We start from the raw sequence: 21,019 nt of genomic DNA on the forward strand, positions 1-21,019 counted from the left end.
GTTGCAATGTTTTAGAGGATTTTTATACGAAAACAGCTGAAATAATGAAGCGCGGCCGTCGAGTGAATTAAAACTAATGGAACAGTTAATTTCTCATGAGAATTACTTCCACACCGACACAGAACTTTACCCTACTGTTTTGATGCTCATCGTTTGAGTTTTTATGGTACACTCTTAAATCTGAAACGAATGTAAATCATATACTGGGCAGTTCTTGCATTAATGGTACGGTATATTTTTTTACGAAATACGTATAATTATTTATAACGAGCGGTCCGCTCCGGCTTCGCCCGTGGTACGTGTTAACGTTTTCTCTCCATAATAATCATCCTCGTACTTATATAATAATATTATACTCATAATATAATAAAAAAAGAATTAACGAAATCGGTTCAGCCGTTCTCGAGATTTGTAAAATGAAAAATACTTTACAAACTACAAAAAAAATCCCAATTAAACCAGATTAGGTTAAGATAAATTGAATTTTGATAAATAGAATATTGAGATGTTCACTTTTTAAAGATACTTATATCACGAAACAAAGCATAAAAACTGGCAGAAATCAATGTCAATGATATTAATATAAAGGATTATACACTACTACACCTGTAAGCAAACATTATATCACTTATTCTCCGCTCCAATATTCTCCACAGACTACATTTGCAACAACATACATATTACATACATTATATTAATTTCGCAATCTCATAAGGCTCCGTAGTTGGAGCACAAAATAACCCTGAAACTAAAGCAATATTCAAGGCACGTTCGTTCCAACTATGATAACTGGAGGCTGAGGAAAGGAGAACGGTAACGCAACAAAACTTATATTTTCTTTTCCTATGTTATGAAACTAGTGCAAGGGTTGAACCGCCTTTGTTAAAATAAGAAAACAACTATTTTAAACTCGGAAAAACTTGATATTATAAAAAGTTGATTAAAAATTTTACATCAAAAATATAATTTTACGAATGTACTCTAATTGGATTCGTATGTTAATTTTAAATCCTAATTACCTATTATATATGGCAAAAATCATATTTTATTTTTAGATGCCCTTTGCATTCTCTTTTTTTTTTTTTTGTAAAACATACAGGCTCAAAAATATTAGCATACGCGCCTTGAAATCATAGTTATCAATTTGGTTATCAAAGGGTTATCAATTAACGATAGCAAGATTTCTCACAAATAAAATTAAAAAAAAAATGTGTGAGTGTACTAGTTTTTTTTTTTTACACACGTAAGAAGTGAAACTTCTTTATGACCTTATTTTTCAAAAAATTGGTTGCCTGTAAAGTCGGTATACGGGCGAAAGTTTTACGTGACAACGACTTTTTATGTCTGTCTCTCTCGCTCTTAGGCGGGCTAACCATGCCCGCGTGCCTCTCACTCGCTCTCATTGTGAGCGCATAACGTGAGCGGAGCGGAGCGGAGCGGAGCGGAGCGGAGCTGCCCTGCCATGCCACGCCGTGCCGGCAGTGGGCGCCGGCCCTTACGCAGTTTCTTGAAGTGTCACCCGGCAAACCAATTTATAAGACGTTGTCACGTCAAAAATAATTTACTATATTTGTCAGCAACTTTACAGAAATACGTCAATTACGCGTGGTAGGGATAAAAACAAGATGGCGCGTAACGGAAAAATGTTACACAAAATTTTTTTCCAACCCCGATAAAGAAGTTTCACTTCAAAAATCCGTAACTCTAGGTGGTACCTTGGTTAAGCTAATATCTACCTCGAATTTTTGAAAATCTCTAAAACCTTCATAAGCCTATTATGTAATAAACTTAAATTAAATTTATTTTCTGAACTGTCAAAACGCCATGGCTTATACCAAGCTTATACCCGCATGTTTCTTTCATCAATCATAGGAATACTATTAATTTATTACTCTACACGCCATTGTTATATAATAAGCACTGTAGACTATAGTGTGTAGGTTTAGGATATTTAAAAATAGGACGGTGAGGACTTCAAACCCAAGTCCCTAAACTACAGCTGTTATCCGTGTCATAATACCGTAATATGGAACGTAAACTTGACATGAGCGAACTGTCATCACTACAACCGTGTCAACGTCAAGTGTCAACTAAACCAGAACTGAGTTTGAGGAAGAAAAATAAAAACGTATTACTATTTGCGAAGGTCCTAATTGAGTAATTTATTGACGATATACCAGAGATTCATTGTATAAAACGAATATAGTCGACCTTGCAATGTATCTATGAACAGGTTGTATTGTTAATTTGTTAGTGAACATAATATTATTAATCATTGAACAGTGTAAATATAAAATCTGAAGGATACTTTTAGGTAAGTAGAAAGCCTTGAAAAGCTTTTACTTATTTATTTTAATTGGCATTATTATTTATTATAGTCACGCATTAAACAGTTTTAAATAAAGTAACACAATATTTTTATATAAACATTTGCCACATGTTTTTGACCCGAAGATCTTATAATACTCGTATTATGATCGCTCATATCCGTGGGAAATTCCAGGCTATACAAAGTGCTTTGAATTATAATAATTATTATTACCTATTAAGTATAAAACATTTCTTGATTTTTTTTTTGCTTCATTTTATAGGCAACAGCTATAAACTGGTTTTACTTTAAATGTTTATGAGTAAACAACCCAAATAGTAATAATACTTTGTCAGCTTCATGCGGTATAAGACAGAGCTTTAATATTTTTTAAAGACTAGCCCAGAGGATAAATAATACATTATATACATTTGTTTCTATGTGAAATTTCACATTAAAATTTTATAAAATATAATATTAACTGTATACTTATAATCCAAAATGAAATACATATTAATGTACAAGCAATATGAAAAGGTTATATTAATCTTACAGCATGATCTCAAATTGATCCATCCTGTGCTTAACAATGGAAATAACAAATTATTTAATACAAACTCTTGAATATACTAGTTTTAGATTGGCCAATTGTATTTTTATACATGTAACTATATACACATTATATGATTGTGAAGTTATTTGTGGTCAAATAGCTAGGCCATTTGTAAGTAAAGTTACATCATTTTATCATATAATTTTTTTTTAAATCAACATGGATTGATACACTTAATAATCACCATTTATTATAAGAGCTATTTATGATAATTTTATTTAATATTTAAAATAATTAAATATTATATAATTTTAAATTATAACTTTATGTTTTTCTATTCACTTATTTGATATGGTTGATTATACAAATTCCGAGCAATCTAATAGCTGTCAGTGGTTTAATTTTTAATCTGAGGCATACCTGATATATATTGCAAGAGCATCACTTCGTATCTGTAAAACTGTAATCTTATAACCTGTTTTACATTTATTGTTTACCTGTAAATATAGATGGTCATTAAAAAAATGGTATAAAAAAGTGTACATTTTTACGTAGTAATATTATATAAATATTGGGATTGGGACGCTTTTTCATGTATAAGATAATGCTTTAAAGTGTTATCAATGACATTGAAATACTCAAGGCTAATAATATCTTAGTACATTTACGTTGTGAATTTCCTTACTCTGTGCTTTTTTCGCACATATCGTTTTCGCTCTTAAATTTCACAAGTGTTATTGTCATCAATTTAAGTGCTACTAAATAATTTAAATTAAATTTCAATATATTATCTGCAAACGTAAACAAAGAAATAAGTTATTTACGTAAAATATTATACTGTTCTACATTTGATGTATGATCTCATGTACAAAATACCGCGCCTTATCTATTAAACTCGCTCAGAAACTAAACAACTTTACTTAATTTCATTGTATTATTTGATAAATACGTGAGTGGTCACATCATAATAGTACAGTGTTATTACGATGTGTAAGAAATACAAGTGAATAGGTGAATAAAGAAATATTTATATAAAAAATACAAAGACCCTTTATAACCCTTCCAGTGAATTCGAGTATAAGTAAAAACGTGAGTAACCGATGAACATAAATCAAAATAAAACTGGTGAAGTGCAGTAGGTGGTAATTTATTTGGCAGAAGTTCTATTCCAAGCGAAATTTTTATCTAACACCGTTTCGTGAGCATGAAGTGTGAACGTTGAAGATTTCCGTCGATATAAATCCTAGTAACGCGACGCCGTTGCTTTACGTAGCGCTCTCGCGAGAATTTGTGAGGTGTACATGGACTAAGATGCATCGCGTCTGGAATTCGAATAAAGGAGATCTCATGAACATGAATCCCACCGTGTTCCTGTGTAACCTTATAACTCTATGTCGTAATGCACGGTTCGGAATATTTAAATGTAAAATCGAACGTGTAAACGGCCGAAAAATACACAAAGGTTCGTCAAGAGGTATGGCATGTGAAACGCGGAGTTGACAGGCAGGCCGTTAACGTTACGGACTCGAGTGATATATGAGCTGCGAAGTGGCTTGGTTCCGCATCCGAACTGTGCCTGCAAAAAGATAAAACGATTCCGAAATACGATTCACAAGTGGGGCGGCGGAAATGAAAGTTAGCGAGTGTGACTTTTTATTGCGTCTTCTCTGCGATCTAAGAGTAATTTTTTATCCCACGCCCTGTGTCTACCGTATATGGTCCATTTAACATTTCGGAAATACCACGTCTGAAGGAAAAACAAACTACAACAGTACAAGATAAGATTCAATAATAAAACAATCAAAAGGAAGGAAGGAAAATAAAATATTTTATTTCTATTAAGTATATCCAGTTTTATGGTTCAAATTCTCTTTTTAAAATGGCTTCTATTTGTAACGTTTCAACCAGAAAAATAACCATAATTTGTCTTGCTCCATGTCACGATATAAATGACAACGCAGCATCTCGTGGGTTAACTTGCCAAGACTTTTCCGCAAAATGGTTTAATAAAATTGCACGTTCCCTATTACGAAATTGTTAAAAGTTCCTTAATGTTATATGCTTGCTATTTACATGCTTAATACGCATTAAATATGTCCAAAGCATATGCGGTATAGTATATCATCGAAACTAATTTAACTAATTTCGAATATTATAGCATTTTAAATTGAATATCTTTGAAACCATTAAATGTATCCTTTAAAATGTATGAATACGCATAATGTAATATTTATTTGCCATACCAACAAATATTGGCGTGCAAATAATGGCCTTACGTACTTCACAAATTAAGGGCACCTATTCAGTGTAAAGCTGTGACTGACCTTTTACCTTCGACATTTGACCGAACCCAACCACAACCCCTATCACGAACAACTTGTTTAAGTTAATTTACTTATCGATTCGGTTGGCCACTGGCCTTAGTAAGTTTTTTACTTAGTTGATAATAGATTGGTACCGGTGTCCCTTAGACACATACAACCCAAACGAATAGATTAAATTCTTCGAATTGGATCACGGGCGGCCGAGTGGTCATTTCGAATCTCGAGTCGTGATCGAAAATTTCCTATTCTTTTAAAAATTTATAATAGATACCTATCAAAAACTGATTATATAACTTATATTTACGACGTGAAAGCATCCAGACCCTAGAGCCAATAATGCCACGAATTGCAGAACTCCAGATTAGCACAACACAAAGTCCCATCATAGTTTTCAATAAAGAGTAACAACTTTTGCTATAATCCGGCAAACGTTTACTCACCTCACTGCTGCAGTCAGTAACGAGGTTATACGATACACTTTCGGGTGAAATTGCTGAAGGGAATGTAGCTGGGTGTCATAAAGTTGCGAAGCTGCCGCGGAGACGTGTGCAGCGTTGAAATACATGTGTCGACGGGTTTATGGCAACACACTTTCAACTTTGTTTCGTCTTGCCGCATTGATACTCTGCACATGCTTCGTCAAGCCAATTATTACATATATTGTGTTAGTTTTTTATATCTTAAGTAGTAAATACAGATCTATTATGTTAGTAAATACATATATGTTTCCAGAAATGTAGTGCGTAGATACTTACGAAATCTTTAGCTGTAATCGCTACGACATTTGAAAAAGGTCAAATGTAATGGAGATTATATCAAATTGGTTGATAATACATAGCCCTTCATAAAACGCAGTTCTAAATAATCAGATCAATAAATATAAATATATTCATTCTAACATAAATCACTTGATTGAGCTTATTGTCGCAATCGAAAATTGGATTGCAACAAATACATTATCACTAAACTGCATGATACATTCCAAAAGTATCTATTGCTTACGGAACTTTAGGGAGCACCTAAAATAAAATAAAAAATTTAGGTGCTCCCTAAAGTTATTAAATGATTACATACTGCATACAATATATTTTATATGAAGCATTAACATTATAATATGTCGCATGTAATATTAACCGAAATGTAACGACTGAACACTAGTAAAATGTATGTGGTTAACGAGCAATTTCTTTCCAGATTAACTATGGACTGGAGGACGGTTTTAATGACGCTGGCGTTACTGTACCATGTTGATGGCTTCTCAAGTAAGTTGCATTTATTGCAAATTTGTAACTCTGCGGAGTCGTTAAAATATATCTGTTATGTTCTTAATTGAAAAATGTTGAGTTATATTTCGTCATAATACGATTAACACGACTAGAACGACCGTCAGCGCAAAAATTTGATGGTTACGTCATTGGAAGCTTTAAGCAGATTATATTACACTAGCTGCTCCGCGCAGTTTCACCCCCGTGGCTCCACTCCTGTTGGCCATACCGTGATGATATATAGCGTATAGCCTTCCTCGATAAATGAGCTATCTAACACCGAAAGAATTTTTTAAATCGGACCAGTAGTTCCCGAGATTAGCGCGTTCAAACAAACAAACAAACTCTTCAGCTTTATAATATTAGTATAGATATTAACTTCCCTATTTTCAATACACGCTTTTATGTTTCAAATATGTAATGTACTACTTACTATATTTTAATAATATATATTGGATAAGTAATAAGGATGACATGTTTGATGTTACATCCGCCCATGGGTGGATGTTTCATGTTTCAGGTAAGGTTTTGTAAAAAGTAAGGAACAACGGCTCATTATTTCTCGATTTCGTGGAATATCCGTAGAATTTAATGTTTACATTAATTATTGTTATAAATTTAGTATATTCTACGAACATTTTCTGTAAAAATTAAAAGGTCTACGTTAGACATTTTTAAAAGTACCGAAACATTAAACCTTTGTAAATAATGTAATGTCACCATTTTCAATCTTCATTAGATATACTTAATTTTCTTTTCACTTTAAAAAATAACCATTAGCTATTGTTTTGCTGTATCAATAGGTTCTAGGAATTTATAATTTCCTGTTATTACCTACGTTTACTGTACATATATACATATTCATTATACACATGCTATGAGGTTGGGTTCGTACTGCTCTCGCGTGACCTCTGCCGCGACCTTCGTGTTTATATATCAAAAGACTTTGCACTATAAACAACAGTCTAGTTAAAGTTTTAAACGGGAAGTATCTATAAGAATCCTTCAGAGACGTGCTCTTGGCACATGCTCGTGAGATATACTCAGCTCGAATCCATTAAGTAATGCACACATAAACCTAGCTCCTTGAAAGTGTAACAAAACAATGAGTTATGATCCGACCTTATGATATTTTTTATATCTTTTTATGGCCTCTAAAGAAGCACTTGCCGAGTCGCAAATTATATTCCATACCTACGATTCCTCATCCTTGCACTTTGCTTAAAACGTTTTCGTGGTACAGTGTTTGCTTTTTTATGTGGTTATGGGAACGAATTTTATTATTACTGCGAGTGATATTACGTTATCGTAAACTCGTATTATATTCCAAATGGATTACTAAGAAATATATTTGTCATTGATTTACAGAGGAGCTTGTGTTTGATGACGAAGTTATACCGTTGTTCGCATTCTTTAAAACGTCATTATATGATTGCCTTATGCTGTTGCATGGATCATAATAATATTGTATTCTTCCTTATATTATAATTTCCGATGAGTTTAAAATACCATCATTCATGCAGAATAAAATATATTCGAAAAATACGACATTTTTATACTTTTCTGGCGAATAACATGAATTTAGAATGCATGATAAAAACAAAAGAGCGAAAGTTATTTGTGAATATGTTAAAACTATTCGTATGAAGGGCACGTGAAAAACAATTCCACGGCAAAAAGTTTTCTAGTTCGCTTGGCGTATATTACGTGTGATATTGACTCTCGAACATGACGCTACGGTGAACCCAATCTAAGTATATAATCTTGTATATGCAAATGACCTTTTCCCTTTACAACCGAATTCCTTACCCAGTCACGCCTTACGGGTTATAAAAAGGGCAAATTTTTCTCGAGAACACATATAAAATATTATATTCATGTGGGTCAATGTATTTTTATTCAAACTTGTCACGAAATAATATGTTTTTAGGGTATCTTAAAATTGCATATTTTTTTACAAATGCAAAAATTTGCATTTACCATCTTCTACCTGCTATCAACGCGAACCTGATTTACACTTGAAGTTATTACAGTTTGATATACTTTTATGAATTATATATATAATATATAATTTATTTAGTCTCGACGCACGTGTTAAATTTAATTTAAAATAAAAAAAATTAAATATTTTTCCAGAATATGGTAGAACATGCAGAGACATCGGATGTCTCAACAGCGAAGTTTGCGTGTTAGCTGAAGACCCGTGCTCTTTCGGACACTCCTCAAACTGCGGAACATATCCTACATGCAAGAAAAAGTCTCAAGTCGAGGGTAAATCATTTTTCGCTTTATATATCCACATTGACTTTATTTTTTGTTTTTTAGATATTAACTTTTGAAACTTCTTCACCAGGAACTCATTCGGAACCGGCGCAACCCAAGCCTAAACCGCCACCAACACCGACAAGAGACTTTGACTCAGCGCCAAACTACCCAGCGCCCGCACCGCCTCCATCTAACAACGGGCACGGTGGTAACTCACCATACGGTGGGAACTCGCCTTACGGCGGTAGCTCACCATACGGCGGTAGCTCTTCGAACAATGGTGGCTCACCGTACGGCGGTAGCTCATCGAACGGTGGTGGCTCACCGTACGGTGGCAGCTCACCATATGGTGGCGGTTCATCTGGTGGAGGCGGCTCGCCGTACGGTGGTCACAATAACCCAAGCTCCCACTTTGGCGGAGGTTCTCCATACGGGGATCGATCCCCATACGGTGGTAGCTCTCCATACGGCGGCTCTTCGAATACCGGAGGCAATTCCCCATACGGCGGGTCCAGCAGTGGCTCCCTTGGCGGTTTCGGATCGAATGGCAAAAGTCCCATTGATAGCATATTCAACACAATCAACAAGTTCGCAAACGGACAAGGCGGAGCAGGTGGTACCGGAGGTCAAGGTTCCATAGGAAACATCTTGGGAAATATTCTAGGTAATTTTTCTAAAAACGGAGGACTGAGCAGCGTTTTCAACACGAGGCCCATTATGGAAAATCCAAACTACTCATCGTATAATTCAAATTCGAGGAGTTCTAATGCCCAAACTTATCCATCAGGAAACCAGCCCGGTTATCAGGCGCCCAACCAAAATAGGAATTACGGACAAAACTATGCCCACCGCAGTGGAGCCACAACAAACAAACCAGTGTCTTATGGCTGGAACATCGGGTAAATTTTAAACTCGTTATACACGTTATAATCTTAGTGGTGTGGCTTCACTTGGTGTAATTTTATTTAATGCGAAGCATGTACTCTTCTTGATCTTTAATTTGTGCAAATAATGAACTAAGCTAACGCTGTATAATCTTTCCACAATATTATTCCTTACTTGTACACGCTTTTCGAATATTACACAATTTTACTTGATCCTTCCTTAAAATATATTTTGTGAATATTTCTTGGTACCAAAAATGTGAAGTTTTTCATGCAAAAATGTACTAATCTTATCTTTATTTGCTTTTTTTTAATCCAGTGACATAATATTGTAAATCTTCGGTTATTTATTAACCTGTTCTGACACAAGATAAATAACCAACTCCAACAAGCATGCCTCATACCGATAGAAGCTGGTAGGATTATAGTGAATTATAATTTAAGCTTTATATTTTAATTTAGTCGCAAGCATTTTATATTGATAGTGTAAGGAAAATGTAAATACACATCAATTATTACAGAGCACTGTAGTATTGTTTAGTTGCTATATAATTAATACTCATTTTATGAAATATTATTATTAACGTAGTTACTCAATAGTGATGAGATCTTATTATTTTATTCCTAATTATATTTCAGTGTGGCAATGACGTTGACGTACCTGGTACACCTTTACATCAAGAATGTGATATAAAATAATGTATAATTAATTATATTATTGATAAAAACTCCACTAATTATGTATGAATAAGGTGCTTTAACTCCACTAATTATTATTGTTGTTTGAAATATTTTTTTATAAATCATAATATAGTATGTATGTTATAATGTCGTTTTATTTTAATCCGGTGTTTATCTTCGGTGTGTTTGTGTATGATAGAAACTTAATAGAAATGAAGAATTCTGTGTTTATATGATAAGAGAAACTAAACATTCCGTAAAAATGTTTATATACGTATGTTTTCTTATACGAAATTAAACTTGCAATTAATACTTTACAATAATTTACATTATGAGTACCGTGATAAAAAAAACACATAATATTATGTTTATATTTAATTACGAGATTCAAGTACCTACCTAGTTATATTTAAACTAGCTGTGCCCTGCAGTTTTACCCGCAGTGCCCCACTCCTGTTGGTTATAGCGTGATGATGTATAGCCTAACAATAGCCTTCCTCGATAAATGGGCATTCTAACACTGAAAGTATTTTTCAAATCCGACCAGTAGCTCCTGGGATTAGCTTCAGCTTTATAATACATATTAGTATAAATAGTAGGTAGATTTCATTGACCTCATATAAGTAAACAAATGTACTATCGCTAAAGAAATTTCATTAGAATGTGTCCGTAATCTCTAAAGATCCTATAAGATATATGAAAGGATTTCCAACTTTTAAAATAAGGTACTCGTTATCTTTTACATATTATTATAATGTTGCGTCGCGTCATCTAGTTATTTTACTACATATTATCCCATAACTAATTTTAGTATCGCCGTAGACTAGCTCTATGCAAAGTATTACCATAATATACATAGTATTATATTATCTATACTTGCAACTGCAAGCACTTAGAAAATCAGAATAGAACTTGACTATACCTACATGAGTTTTATGGTGACCACTTAATATGTAGATAGAATTTGGCGCATATAATGCGCCAAATTCTATCTTTGTTCCCAAAATAAATATTATATCAAGGCACATTCAATACGTGGAATTATTTGAAATATTTACTATAGTTCCGAGTCAATACTCGGAAGTATTGTTCTAGCGATAATTATACTAATTAGCGAATGTGACAAAAATTAGTTTACGCGTGACCAACGACCTATTCGTGATTCACGATATTAACTCAATATACGTGAGGTTTTAAATAATACATACACATGTTCATGTATATTAACTACTCATACTTAGTAGAAGATGACTATTTTATAAATAACGTCACGGAAATAAAATTTACGTAAACTTGTACGAAAAATTATTTAAGTACTCCATTTTAAATATACATATATGTAGAGTAGAGCCTTAAGATATATGTATAGTGTATAAATTATACGTAAATGCCCGTTTCCAAATCTTTATTCGAAAATGTATAAATATATACATCGCATATTATATATATATAAAATACATATCAATGAAGTTATTGATTTGACCAGAATGTTTACATTAATTACTATAATGCAGATAATAATTGATGATTAATAATGTTACGTAATCAAATTAACCGCGATATTGCGCAGTTTTATTCATATTAAGATTAAAATAGAAATGCATCATAAATAAATGCATAAAATACACCCCCAAAACTTTAAACCCCTACTACTAATATCAAACAAATTATTCCATAAATTACCAAATATTCAGACTAATTGACACTAAGTTCTTGTTTGTCGTTTTCTCTTGGCTTTTTGGGTTTATTAATTTTATGGAATTGATTCAATATAAGTCCCACTATAAGGAATGCCAGCCATACTCCATACCAATAGAAATAAACGGAAGAATAGTATATCCATATACGATCGAAAGTGAGTAGGAGGAATGCCGCAGCTTGGTATGATTCTGAATGTGACCGTAAAAACCACATTATGAAACCGATTATCTTCTTTTTCTGAAACAAAAATACAAAAATACAAGATTACGAATATTACTATAAGTATTCATAAAAATCAATTTATTTTAATGAATGTTGAAACTACAATATAAAGAAACATCTACCGCAGACGCATAACTTGGATGAATTCTAATTATAGTGTTTTCTTCTTTAATTATAGTTTTGACTATTGTATTTTAACTTTGAAATAACTTTGTTTAATCCATCAGGCCCCGGAATCACAGACGCAATAGAAAATCTATTGTGTCGCGGTCGGATCTGGCCGTTCGGGGCTCAATGGGTTAAATTTGAAGCATATAGTTAAAAAATTTAAAATATGTTTAACAAAGGATTTAAATAAACTCAGTACATAAATACATACCATCCCTGTAGCTTCCTTATAGTAGAGTTTATAGTAAATGTCTTCCGCCATAAGGTAGAATGGACAGAAATAAATGCAGAAGAAGTAACCAGCATGGTACCCATGCCAAACCACAGATACAAAGAGAGCAGCATGGATTCTGAAAATTTAAATATTATTAATAACTCAGGCCCCGGAATCACAGACACATTAGAAAATCTATTGTCGTGGACCGATCGGGCCGTTCGGGGCTCAATGGGTTAAAACACAATATATTATAGTTGTCCTAAATTATTACTCAAATGAATAAGTAAATGAAATGTTTGCATCAAATTTAAATTTTAAATCTAGTAAAAGTCACATCGTCACATTAAGATGAAACTAATACATATTGCTACTAAAACTAAACATAGGTTTATTATCTTTCCAAGCATTGCATATAGGGACAATCTTGATATATATTAGATTGATAGATATTATTAACACTTTTCTTTCCTTTTAAATATGTGTATCCAACTTACTTCAATGGTTTGATAGGAAACCGTTTATAAACCACCATAGCCACCCAGTACTGAACGGCCTTGTTCCATACTTTCATGGAATCCCTCAATGTCACAACAGACTCGCAACCCCAAACCTCCATTGATTCAACTGTGTTGAAGTCATATTGCGCTGCTTTTGCCTCATCGTCAGACCTATTATTAAAGATAAATTGGAATACATATTTATAACCTACAGTTTATAAATAAAGTATAAAAAAGAGTTATGTCAGTCTAACTTGATAACATAAACTGCTTACTTTTGAAGTGACTTCAATGCATATTCAAAATAACAATGATGTGTTTTTTACACTTCAATTAATTCAAATAAAATAAAATTTCCTCACAAATAGAATATTACTTTTGCTAAAAAAACTACTTATAAATATACATAAATACAATAATTGTTTATTTGATACATTTACACACACTCACATTTGTTTCAACTTCAAATACCCAACAGTGGGTCCATGACCAGTTCTGTTCCTTCCTTGCACAGGGTATGCTCCAAGCCCTGCTGAAGTGCAGACACTTTCCGCTAATGTCATACCAGAGTAAATGCGTTGGCGGAATGCAGCAAACAGTACCCAGGGGTACATCATTCTATAGAGAAAGTTTCTATTATTGTGCTCTTCTGTTAGCACATACTGAAAGAAATATTATTCACTCATTTTAAAGCCTATTTATGAGTTTTGTAAATTAGAGTACAAAAATAATATATATCATATAGTTATTATTAATCACATAAATTGATTCTTACTTCGAGGGGCCAGATATTGGAGAAAGCCAAATAAAGTGACACATACAAAGGTACAGCCTTCAATGTATTAATTGTGAATCCAAAGCAATCCACATACTTGCTGTATGGTAAGCGGAAATAGTCATCAAATGTGCGATATCTGTAATATGGACCTAAAAAGAATAAGATCAAAATTAATCTGATGATGATATATTACATAACCTAGTAAAGAGTAGGGATAATACAATTATTTCATATGTATAATCATGTTATGCTATCAATTATAAATTTCTGAAGAATAGAACTAGAAACTTTACCTGTTAATAATCCTATATAGTTGAATGCATAGTGAAAGAGGTCAATAAAATCAGGATTAATCAATTCAAGGAACTCATCATCTCTTTCCTTAATTTCCTTAGTTTCAGTATCTTTTTTCTTAGCTTTTGCAACGGCTATCCAAGATCCATTCATTTCGAATGCAACTCCAATAACTCGCAATACAATTATCATTTCAATTAAATTTGTTTGACCCGAGGATAATGCAAAGCCAAATTTGTCAGCCAGGCGGAAGAAGAACAAATAGCCGAACATGAAGAAGAATGTTAGGATGTGACAATATCTGCAGAAAAAACAAAAATATATTAAGGGATACATGTATGAATGTTAGATGAGATTCAATAAAACATAGTCAACAAAATCTATTTACAATTATTATAGAAAAAGTATTAAAACAATAAATATGTACTCACTTTATCGTAGCTGCCTTAATGACAACAATCCCTAGAAAAGCTGAGAGAATAGGGTGAACGGCACTGTAGCCTGACACTATTATTATTAACAATAAACCTAATATTGAACCACCCCATTTTTTGGATTCAACTGTTTTAAGCTTTCTATAATATGGTCCGATTAGCACACTAAAAAGTAAGAGCGATAGATAAATAATATCATTTTTATTTTTCTGAATGAACGACCACATTATATTTTTATATTTATTTTAGAATTATTTATTTGTATCCTTATTTATGGTTAGTATTTCATGATATAAGACTAAACAACAATTTTGTTTCTAAAATAAATTTCCAAAACTGTCGATTTTCATTAAAAACACTGTTTTGACTTTTGAGTTTTGACCTGTATTATCAGTCAAACTTCAAAATCATCAATAACTAATGACAGTGTGTGTACAGTTTAGTGTGTACCACAGACTAAGTTATATGAGTCATATTCAAAAAAGTTGTACGTCAAGAAATGGTTAGTAAATGGTATTGTCACGAAATGTCATGAAATGGTAAATGTAAAGATGCATACTCAACAGTGACATTTCTGGACCATCAATAAATGAATAGCCTATTTAACTCTAGCCTAACCTATTTTGCACTGACTTTTGGCATTCATGTTCTTATAATAATATAATAAAACAAAAATATAAAACCTCTGGTAAAGAAAATTTGAAAAACTTTCGATTCGACCTTCTAAAATAATAAGGAAGAGGTAATTAAGCACATAAAAAATTTAATTTATTTACTTTATTAATAATTAAAAATGAAAAAAAAATAAACAATTACAACACGTGTTATTTTACTAGTGTGTTGGACATTACGCTTCTCTTATATCAATATCATTGGCAAATATATAATTATCGCCATTTCTCAAAGGTTCAGGAAGATATTTAACAAATTCCTTATTATTACGTAGTTTTTTGGTTTAATAGTTCATATTATCTGAAACTTTTGAACCGATTTTAATGCCCTAACTAAATCCATAAAAAAAATTGTTTCAATTTAGTTTCAAGTTTCTGAACAATATTTGCACAAACACATAAATATACTCATTCATATGAAAGTTGGCACACGTGTTTAGAATTTAATATAAACTATTGTTACATAAATATAGCAAAATGCCTACATTATCCCATACTCTTCTTGAATTGATAACTTCCACACCAGTGAAAATGCAGCCTTAGAGCTTGACGTCACTAAAGTCATGAAATGGTCGTCAGTAAATTGGTGTAACACAACCTAAAAATTGTAAAAATGTCTCGCGTATTAAGGTTATTCATTTTCACAGTTTACTGCCTTAAAATGTCTAGTTTCTTAGAGCTAAACACTGATAATCAGTTTTTTATACTCACATTTAGTCCTTCAAACTGCGTTACGAAATGGTATTATATTTTTTACTCCGCACAGTCTTGGAACTTGGAACAACATTTGTAACAAGAAAACAAAATGACAGCCAACTTCTAGGTTGTCTATAAAATGGATCGGTGTTTCCATCTGATATTTACAAAATCTGCCATTGATCTACTAATTGCTGCTAGGAGAAACCGCCTCAGTAATAAATGTCAGTAAATGGTGTACACTTTTAATGACAAAATGTTTTTAATCATTTTTATTACTATAATTTAATTGTAATTATAATGCTATTCACTGAAACATACTGTATACTCTAATTATTTATGTGCCCTCTTTACAATGTGAATATAAATACGAGAATCAATCCAAAATTGCTGTTTTATAAATTGTGTGTACAGGAGGACACTAAAAATATATATGGAATGGATTGGGTAATGACAAAATAAAATGATGATTTCTCTTATTATTTGTTAGGAACAAATGCTATTGATTATTAATTATATAAACAATAACAATAAGTAAGCTATATGAAATTGAAAAATATCAAAAGTGAAAAAAAAACAGGTTTATGGCGGGTTTGTTCCTTACGGACAGCATAATAAGAGACAAGGTACAACTTTTTTGAATATGACTCATATACGTGTGTACGGCATAGACTATACATGTGTGTACGTGGTGTGTACTGCTAACGCGATTTTACTGTTTTTCTCTTAGAGTATATATACTATCTATAGAGTGAGAATAACCAAGTGGGAACAGTAGGCACAGGTGGGAACAACACGACGTTCCCGCCGCGAGCGCTCGCAGTCATGATTGAGTGCTGTCGAAGTGCGTTGCTCTGGAATTTTTTTCATATTTACGAATAAACATGGTGAAATGTGCAGTTCTATCTTGCAAAAACGATACTAGAAAATACACAAAATTGAAATCCAGTATCACATTTCATCAGTAAGTCGATTGTTATACTTATTTTTATGAAAATAAATTTAGCATCGCGGGGGTGAAGGGGAGGTGGGAGGTGGACACGCGCAGGCTCGCTCGCGCGCCTCACTGCCGCCACGTGATCGTAGTAGGGTTGTTGAGGATTCCTCTTCCGCTTCCTCATAATGCGGAAGTTCCGCAATATTTTGGGTTCCTCTACCGTTACCGCATCCTCAAAAATGAAAATAAAAAAATCCTCTTCCGCTATCGCTTCCTCAAAATTTAGAGGAAATTTATGAGGATGCTGATCCGATCGGGCGGCGAATTTACAAAGCCTATTTAAACTATGTATGTATTTGAGTTACGAGTCGAACTCTATAGTACGACATAAAAGAGATGAAATTAATTATTTTGGAACTAATTCGTTTTTCATTACCTGGCAACCCTGAATTGGCAATGTAGCTGTCAAGTTGAATAAAAATTTGTTGTTTTTTTCGTGAAGTGGAGAATTATTGAGATAAAATTGTTATTTAGAACAAGAAATTTAAATAAAAAAGGAGATATCATGAAAAAGGTTAAACGTAGCGGTGTCCGTAATGTGGTGTATAAAGTTTTTATTCGGTGTTTGTCCGAATTTCAAGCTGGAAATTTATTGACTGATTTGGAAAACGTTTACAAACGTACAGCAGAATATACCGGTGAGATTCCATTTATTTTTGCTCAGTACTACGTAAAATAGAATATTCCATTAGTAACGAGTGTTTAATGTATGTATGTATGGCGATTATTACGTTTTCGCAAATTAATAGAGAGTTTTACCAACAAATAAAACTTACCTATTATTTTTTCTTCAATATCCGGAATCCATCTTGAGTCAAGCACCCCCTCTTTGTGCCTTGAGTCAGCGTTTCCCCTACCTCTCCGCTGGTGGCGCCCTCTATCGTACGGTTTTGGTACTACTTACAAGGCGCCTGAGCACCGGGTGAAGTCTCGTCATTATGGCACTCATGATGCACCAGGTAGACATTACCTGGATTCCGGATATTGAAGAAAAAATAATAGGTAAGTTTTATTTGTTGGTAAAACTCTCTATTATTTGTTTCGTATCAATATCCGGAATCCATCTTGAGTGATTTGTTTGTTATCACCTGGTGCGCAAGCTATGTCTTATGCACATAGCTTGTAATAGACGCTATAATGTGTATGTAATAAAAATAATAAACATTGAATGTTTAATAAACTATTTATTCTTACTAATCAACATACAATGTGAATATTCAATCTTTAATTTTATGTACTTAATATCATTAATTTTAAACAGGATCAAAATAATTAGACAATGATACCGATTCATTACAATTAGACCTATTATATTCAATCAATTCTTTTTGGTAATAATTCTGGAAAGTATGTATTGCCTTCCAATTACCTGTTTCAAGAATTTTATCTATTGAAAAATTTTCTACCCAATTTAAAGAGGCTACAGCAGATCTTACAGATCCTGGAGAAGCCTCTATACCAGCCTCTTTCAAAAGGGATTTTATCCAGCCGCCAATAACAGTTCTAGATGCAGGCTTAGATTCACCTCTAGCTGTGATGAAAAGATGATTAATGTTATTTCGACGCTGTACTGTTATTTTCAATAACTGTCTTATCCAAAAAATTAAGTTTAAGTTCTTAATAGGGTGTTCTCTAAGCCTCCACCCAGACTGCCTACGATTAATACTATCAGTCTTAGAACCAAAAGCTGGCCAGAATACAATTGAATTATTTTCATCCACAAAACTGTCGCTGTCAATTCGAAGTAAAGTTAGGTCATGAACTCTACGACCAGAGGCTAATAATAATAAAGTAGATGTAAGTCTAGAAACCTGATAAATATTATTTTCATCTATACTATGTGAAGAAATATAATCTAGCAACTTTTTTGGATTCCAAATAGGCGGTTTTACAGGTTTATTTCGAGCAACAGATATAGCTTTGAGCATGTGCTTTATGAAAAAATTTGATGACATGTCAATATTGGTAGAAACACTAGTAAATGTTGAAATAACTGATTTGTGTACTAATATAGTTCTATATGCAAGTCCAACATCGCAATGTAAATGTGCCAGGTATCGCGCCACCTGATCGGCACTCGGACATTTAAAATTAATAAAATTTGACTCACACCATTTCTTCCATCTAACCCATGCTGATTTGTAAGTGTTCAATGTTGAGCTTCGCCAACTGGACATTAAAAGTTCTTGTTCCTGATTCGTCCAACCTGCTAATATTTCTTGCCACCCGACATCAACCAGGCTTCCAATTGCAGGTCTTGTACTTGTGGTGGGTGCACACCCGTTGTCGTGTCGATTAACACCTGTGCTAGATCTGGAATGAGATAAGGATGATCCAGCGCTCTCCGCTGTACATCTGCCCGCCAAAACGCTTTGTGCCATTTGGGGGCAATCAGAATGTACCTCCCCGTAGCCTCGTTCAGGTGATGTAGGACTGTCGGGATGAGATTTGGCGGGGGAAACAACCACCCTAGACTGTAATTCCACCGGTGACAAAAGGCGTTGTGATGCTGCGCCATGGGGTCTTGCAAGTCCACTGTCACATAGTTTGGGATCACATGAGCTGACGTTGAGGCAAAGAGATCTATTACTGGAGTTCCCCACCTTCGAAATATCTTCATCGTGGCAGGTGGTAGCAGATGCCATTCGGGACAAGGTTTCTGACGAGACAGAGCGTCCACTTCGGCGTTGTACCTGCCCGGAAAGTATTGCGCTTGGAGATGAATGTTGAGCCCGTCCAAAATCGCCAGAAGCTGTCGAGTTAAATTTAGAAGCTTTTTTGATTTTGTCCCACCTTCCTTGTTTATGTAAGCCACGACTGTTCGATTGTCCGTTTGCAGAAGAATATGAGCATTTGTTAACTGGCTCTGTTCCTGCAAAATCGATGCATATACCGCGAACATCTCCTTTTGATTGGCGTGCCACGCTAATTGGCGCACTGTCCAGTGACCGAATATGTTTTTGCCTCCTAGACAAGCCCCCCAACCGATATCTGAGGCATCCGTCGTTAAAAGATGAGTTATTGCAGGTAGATGAATTGGTGAGCTCGTCCCGATTGCGTCCTTCCACCATACCAGGTCCTCTATCACTCTTTTCGGGATTTGAACCTTGCGATAGGGATGGTTCATTGGCAGCTGTCGACTGTAACATTGCAGTGAACGACAGTGAAGTCGTCCCCTTGGAACGACGAATGCGGCGAAGTTGAGTCTCCCCATTAAGGATTGATATTGCTTTAGGGACCAACTGCCTGTTTCGATCTGTTTTTGAAGTGCTTTGCGTAGCGTTAAGCACTTCGGCACCGACAGGGACTTTGCGTTGAGCGTTGTGTCCCAGGTAATGCCGAGAAACTCGAGGCATTGGGTCGGTACCAACACAGATTTTTCGAAATTTATGTTCAAGCCCAATAGCGACATGATTTTGATTGTTTGAGCTATGTCGTCTGCCAGCTGATGCATGGACTGACTCGCTAGAAGATAATCGTCCAAATAAACTACGCACCTGATGCCTTTGCTCCTGAGAAACTCTGCCACCCAATTGGTCAACGTGGCAAACGTTCTTGGTGCCGAGGAGAGACCGAAGGGCAGGCACGTCATCTGCAGCAATTGGTGCCGACTTGGATCCTGGTGATAATTGAGTCTTAAGAACCTGCGATGGCGTTGACAGATAGGCACGTGAAAGTAAGCTTGGCTCAAATCCAGTTTCACCATCCAATCGGAATCCTGCAAAAAGGCTGGCACGCGAAAATGGCTGAATAATTGAAATGGCTTTGTTTTGATGAAGAAATTTAACCGCTTCAAATTGAAAATTGGACGGTGGCTTCCGTCGGGTTTCGGTATCAAAAAGAAAGTCGAAAGGTAACTTGGAGTTGTCTCTGCTAGCTCTAATATTCCCGATTTCAACATGTCTTTTATTTGTAAGGTCATGTCTGGAGACGTCTGTGTTCGATATTTTTCCATTATAAGCGAATTTGGAAATATCAGCGGCGGTTTTTGGATAAAGGGAATACATACTCCACTTAGTAGTTTGCAAATTTGTTTTGGTGCACCGAAATTGCTCCAGACACAT

General features: G+C 34.2%; 3 protein-coding genes across 6 annotated transcripts; 1 reads left to right on the forward strand and 2 right to left on the reverse strand.

Annotated features, from left to right (window-relative positions):
• Positions 1 to 2,072: 2,072 nt before the first annotated feature.
• Positions 2,073 to 10,427, forward strand: Mnr (Membrane-bound Notch regulator). Of its 4 annotated transcripts, XM_089698112.1 has the most exons (6): positions 2,083 to 2,314; positions 6,380 to 6,447; positions 8,587 to 8,721; positions 8,804 to 9,379; positions 9,503 to 9,614; positions 10,239 to 10,427. In XM_089698112.1, exons 2-6 carry the CDS (start codon positions 6,387 to 6,389, stop codon positions 10,291 to 10,293), a joined length of 939 nt encoding a protein of 312 aa, XP_089554238.1. In that variant the 5' UTR covers positions 2,083 to 2,314; positions 6,380 to 6,386; the 3' UTR covers positions 10,294 to 10,427. The 4 variants fall into 4 exon arrangements, with proteins under 4 accessions (XP_089554236.1, XP_089554235.1, XP_089554238.1 ...); XM_089698110.1 differs by having other exon boundaries at positions 2,073 to 2,156; positions 6,378 to 6,447; positions 8,804 to 9,614; XM_089698109.1 differs by having other exon boundaries at positions 2,082 to 2,314; positions 8,804 to 9,614.
• A 1,243-nt stretch (positions 10,428 to 11,670) lies between these two features.
• Positions 11,671 to 14,980, reverse strand: frj (membrane bound O-acyltransferase domain containing farjavit). Its single transcript, XM_089698108.1, has 7 exons — positions 14,589 to 14,980; positions 14,157 to 14,458; positions 13,861 to 14,012; positions 13,536 to 13,747; positions 13,083 to 13,256; positions 12,583 to 12,721; positions 11,671 to 12,218 (listed from the first exon to the last, which is right to left on the reverse strand). Exons 1-7 carry the CDS (start codon positions 14,816 to 14,818, stop codon positions 11,976 to 11,978), a joined length of 1,452 nt encoding a protein of 483 aa, XP_089554234.1. The 5' UTR covers positions 14,819 to 14,980; the 3' UTR covers positions 11,671 to 11,975.
• Positions 14,981 to 17,730: 2,750 nt separating this feature from the next.
• LOC149486488 (uncharacterized) lies at positions 17,731 to 21,019 on the reverse strand. Its single transcript, XM_089698116.1, has one exon. The coding sequence runs from the start codon at positions 21,017 to 21,019 to the stop codon at positions 18,209 to 18,211; it is 2,811 nt and encodes a 936-aa protein (XP_089554242.1). The 3' UTR covers positions 17,731 to 18,208.

The sequence above is a fragment of the Colias philodice genome, chromosome 8 (genome assembly GCF_061535455.1).
Source record: "Colias philodice isolate Cphi_HAF_F1 chromosome 8, ilColPhil1 Martin Lab GWU primary, whole genome shotgun sequence".
NCBI classification, from domain to species: Eukaryota; Metazoa; Arthropoda; class Insecta; order Lepidoptera; family Pieridae; genus Colias; species Colias philodice.

What these genes read in the sequence shown, in the direction of transcription:
- Mnr (XM_089698110.1), top strand. Translation starts at nt 6,387, where the DNA reads ATGGACTGGAGGACGGTTTTAATGACGCTGGCGTTACTGTACCATGTT. An exon ending in GAAAAAGTCTCAAGTCGAGG is followed by an intron (nt 8,722 to 8,803) that starts GTAAATCATTTT and finishes CTTCTTCACCAG; the next exon opens with GAACTCATTCGGAACCGGCG. An exon ending in TCTTATGGCTGGAACATCGG is followed by an intron (nt 9,615 to 10,238) that starts GTAAATTTTAAA and finishes ATTATATTTCAG; the next exon opens with TGTGGCAATGACGTTGACGT.
- LOC149486488 (XM_089698116.1), bottom strand. Translation starts at nt 21,019, where the DNA reads ATGTGTCTGGAGCAATTTCGGTGCACCAAAACAAATTTGCAAACTACT.
- frj (XM_089698108.1), bottom strand. Translation starts at nt 14,818, where the DNA reads ATGTGGTCGTTCATTCAGAAAAATAAAAATGATATTATTTATCTATCG. An exon ending in CCAATATCTGGCCCCTCGAA is followed by an intron (nt 13,748 to 13,860) that starts GTAAGAATCAAT and finishes TATTTCTTTCAG; the next exon opens with TATGTGCTAACAGAAGAGCA. An exon ending in TATTTGAAGTTGAAACAAAT is followed by an intron (nt 13,257 to 13,535) that starts GTGAGTGTGTGT and finishes CTTTAATAATAG; the next exon opens with GTCTGACGATGAGGCAAAAG.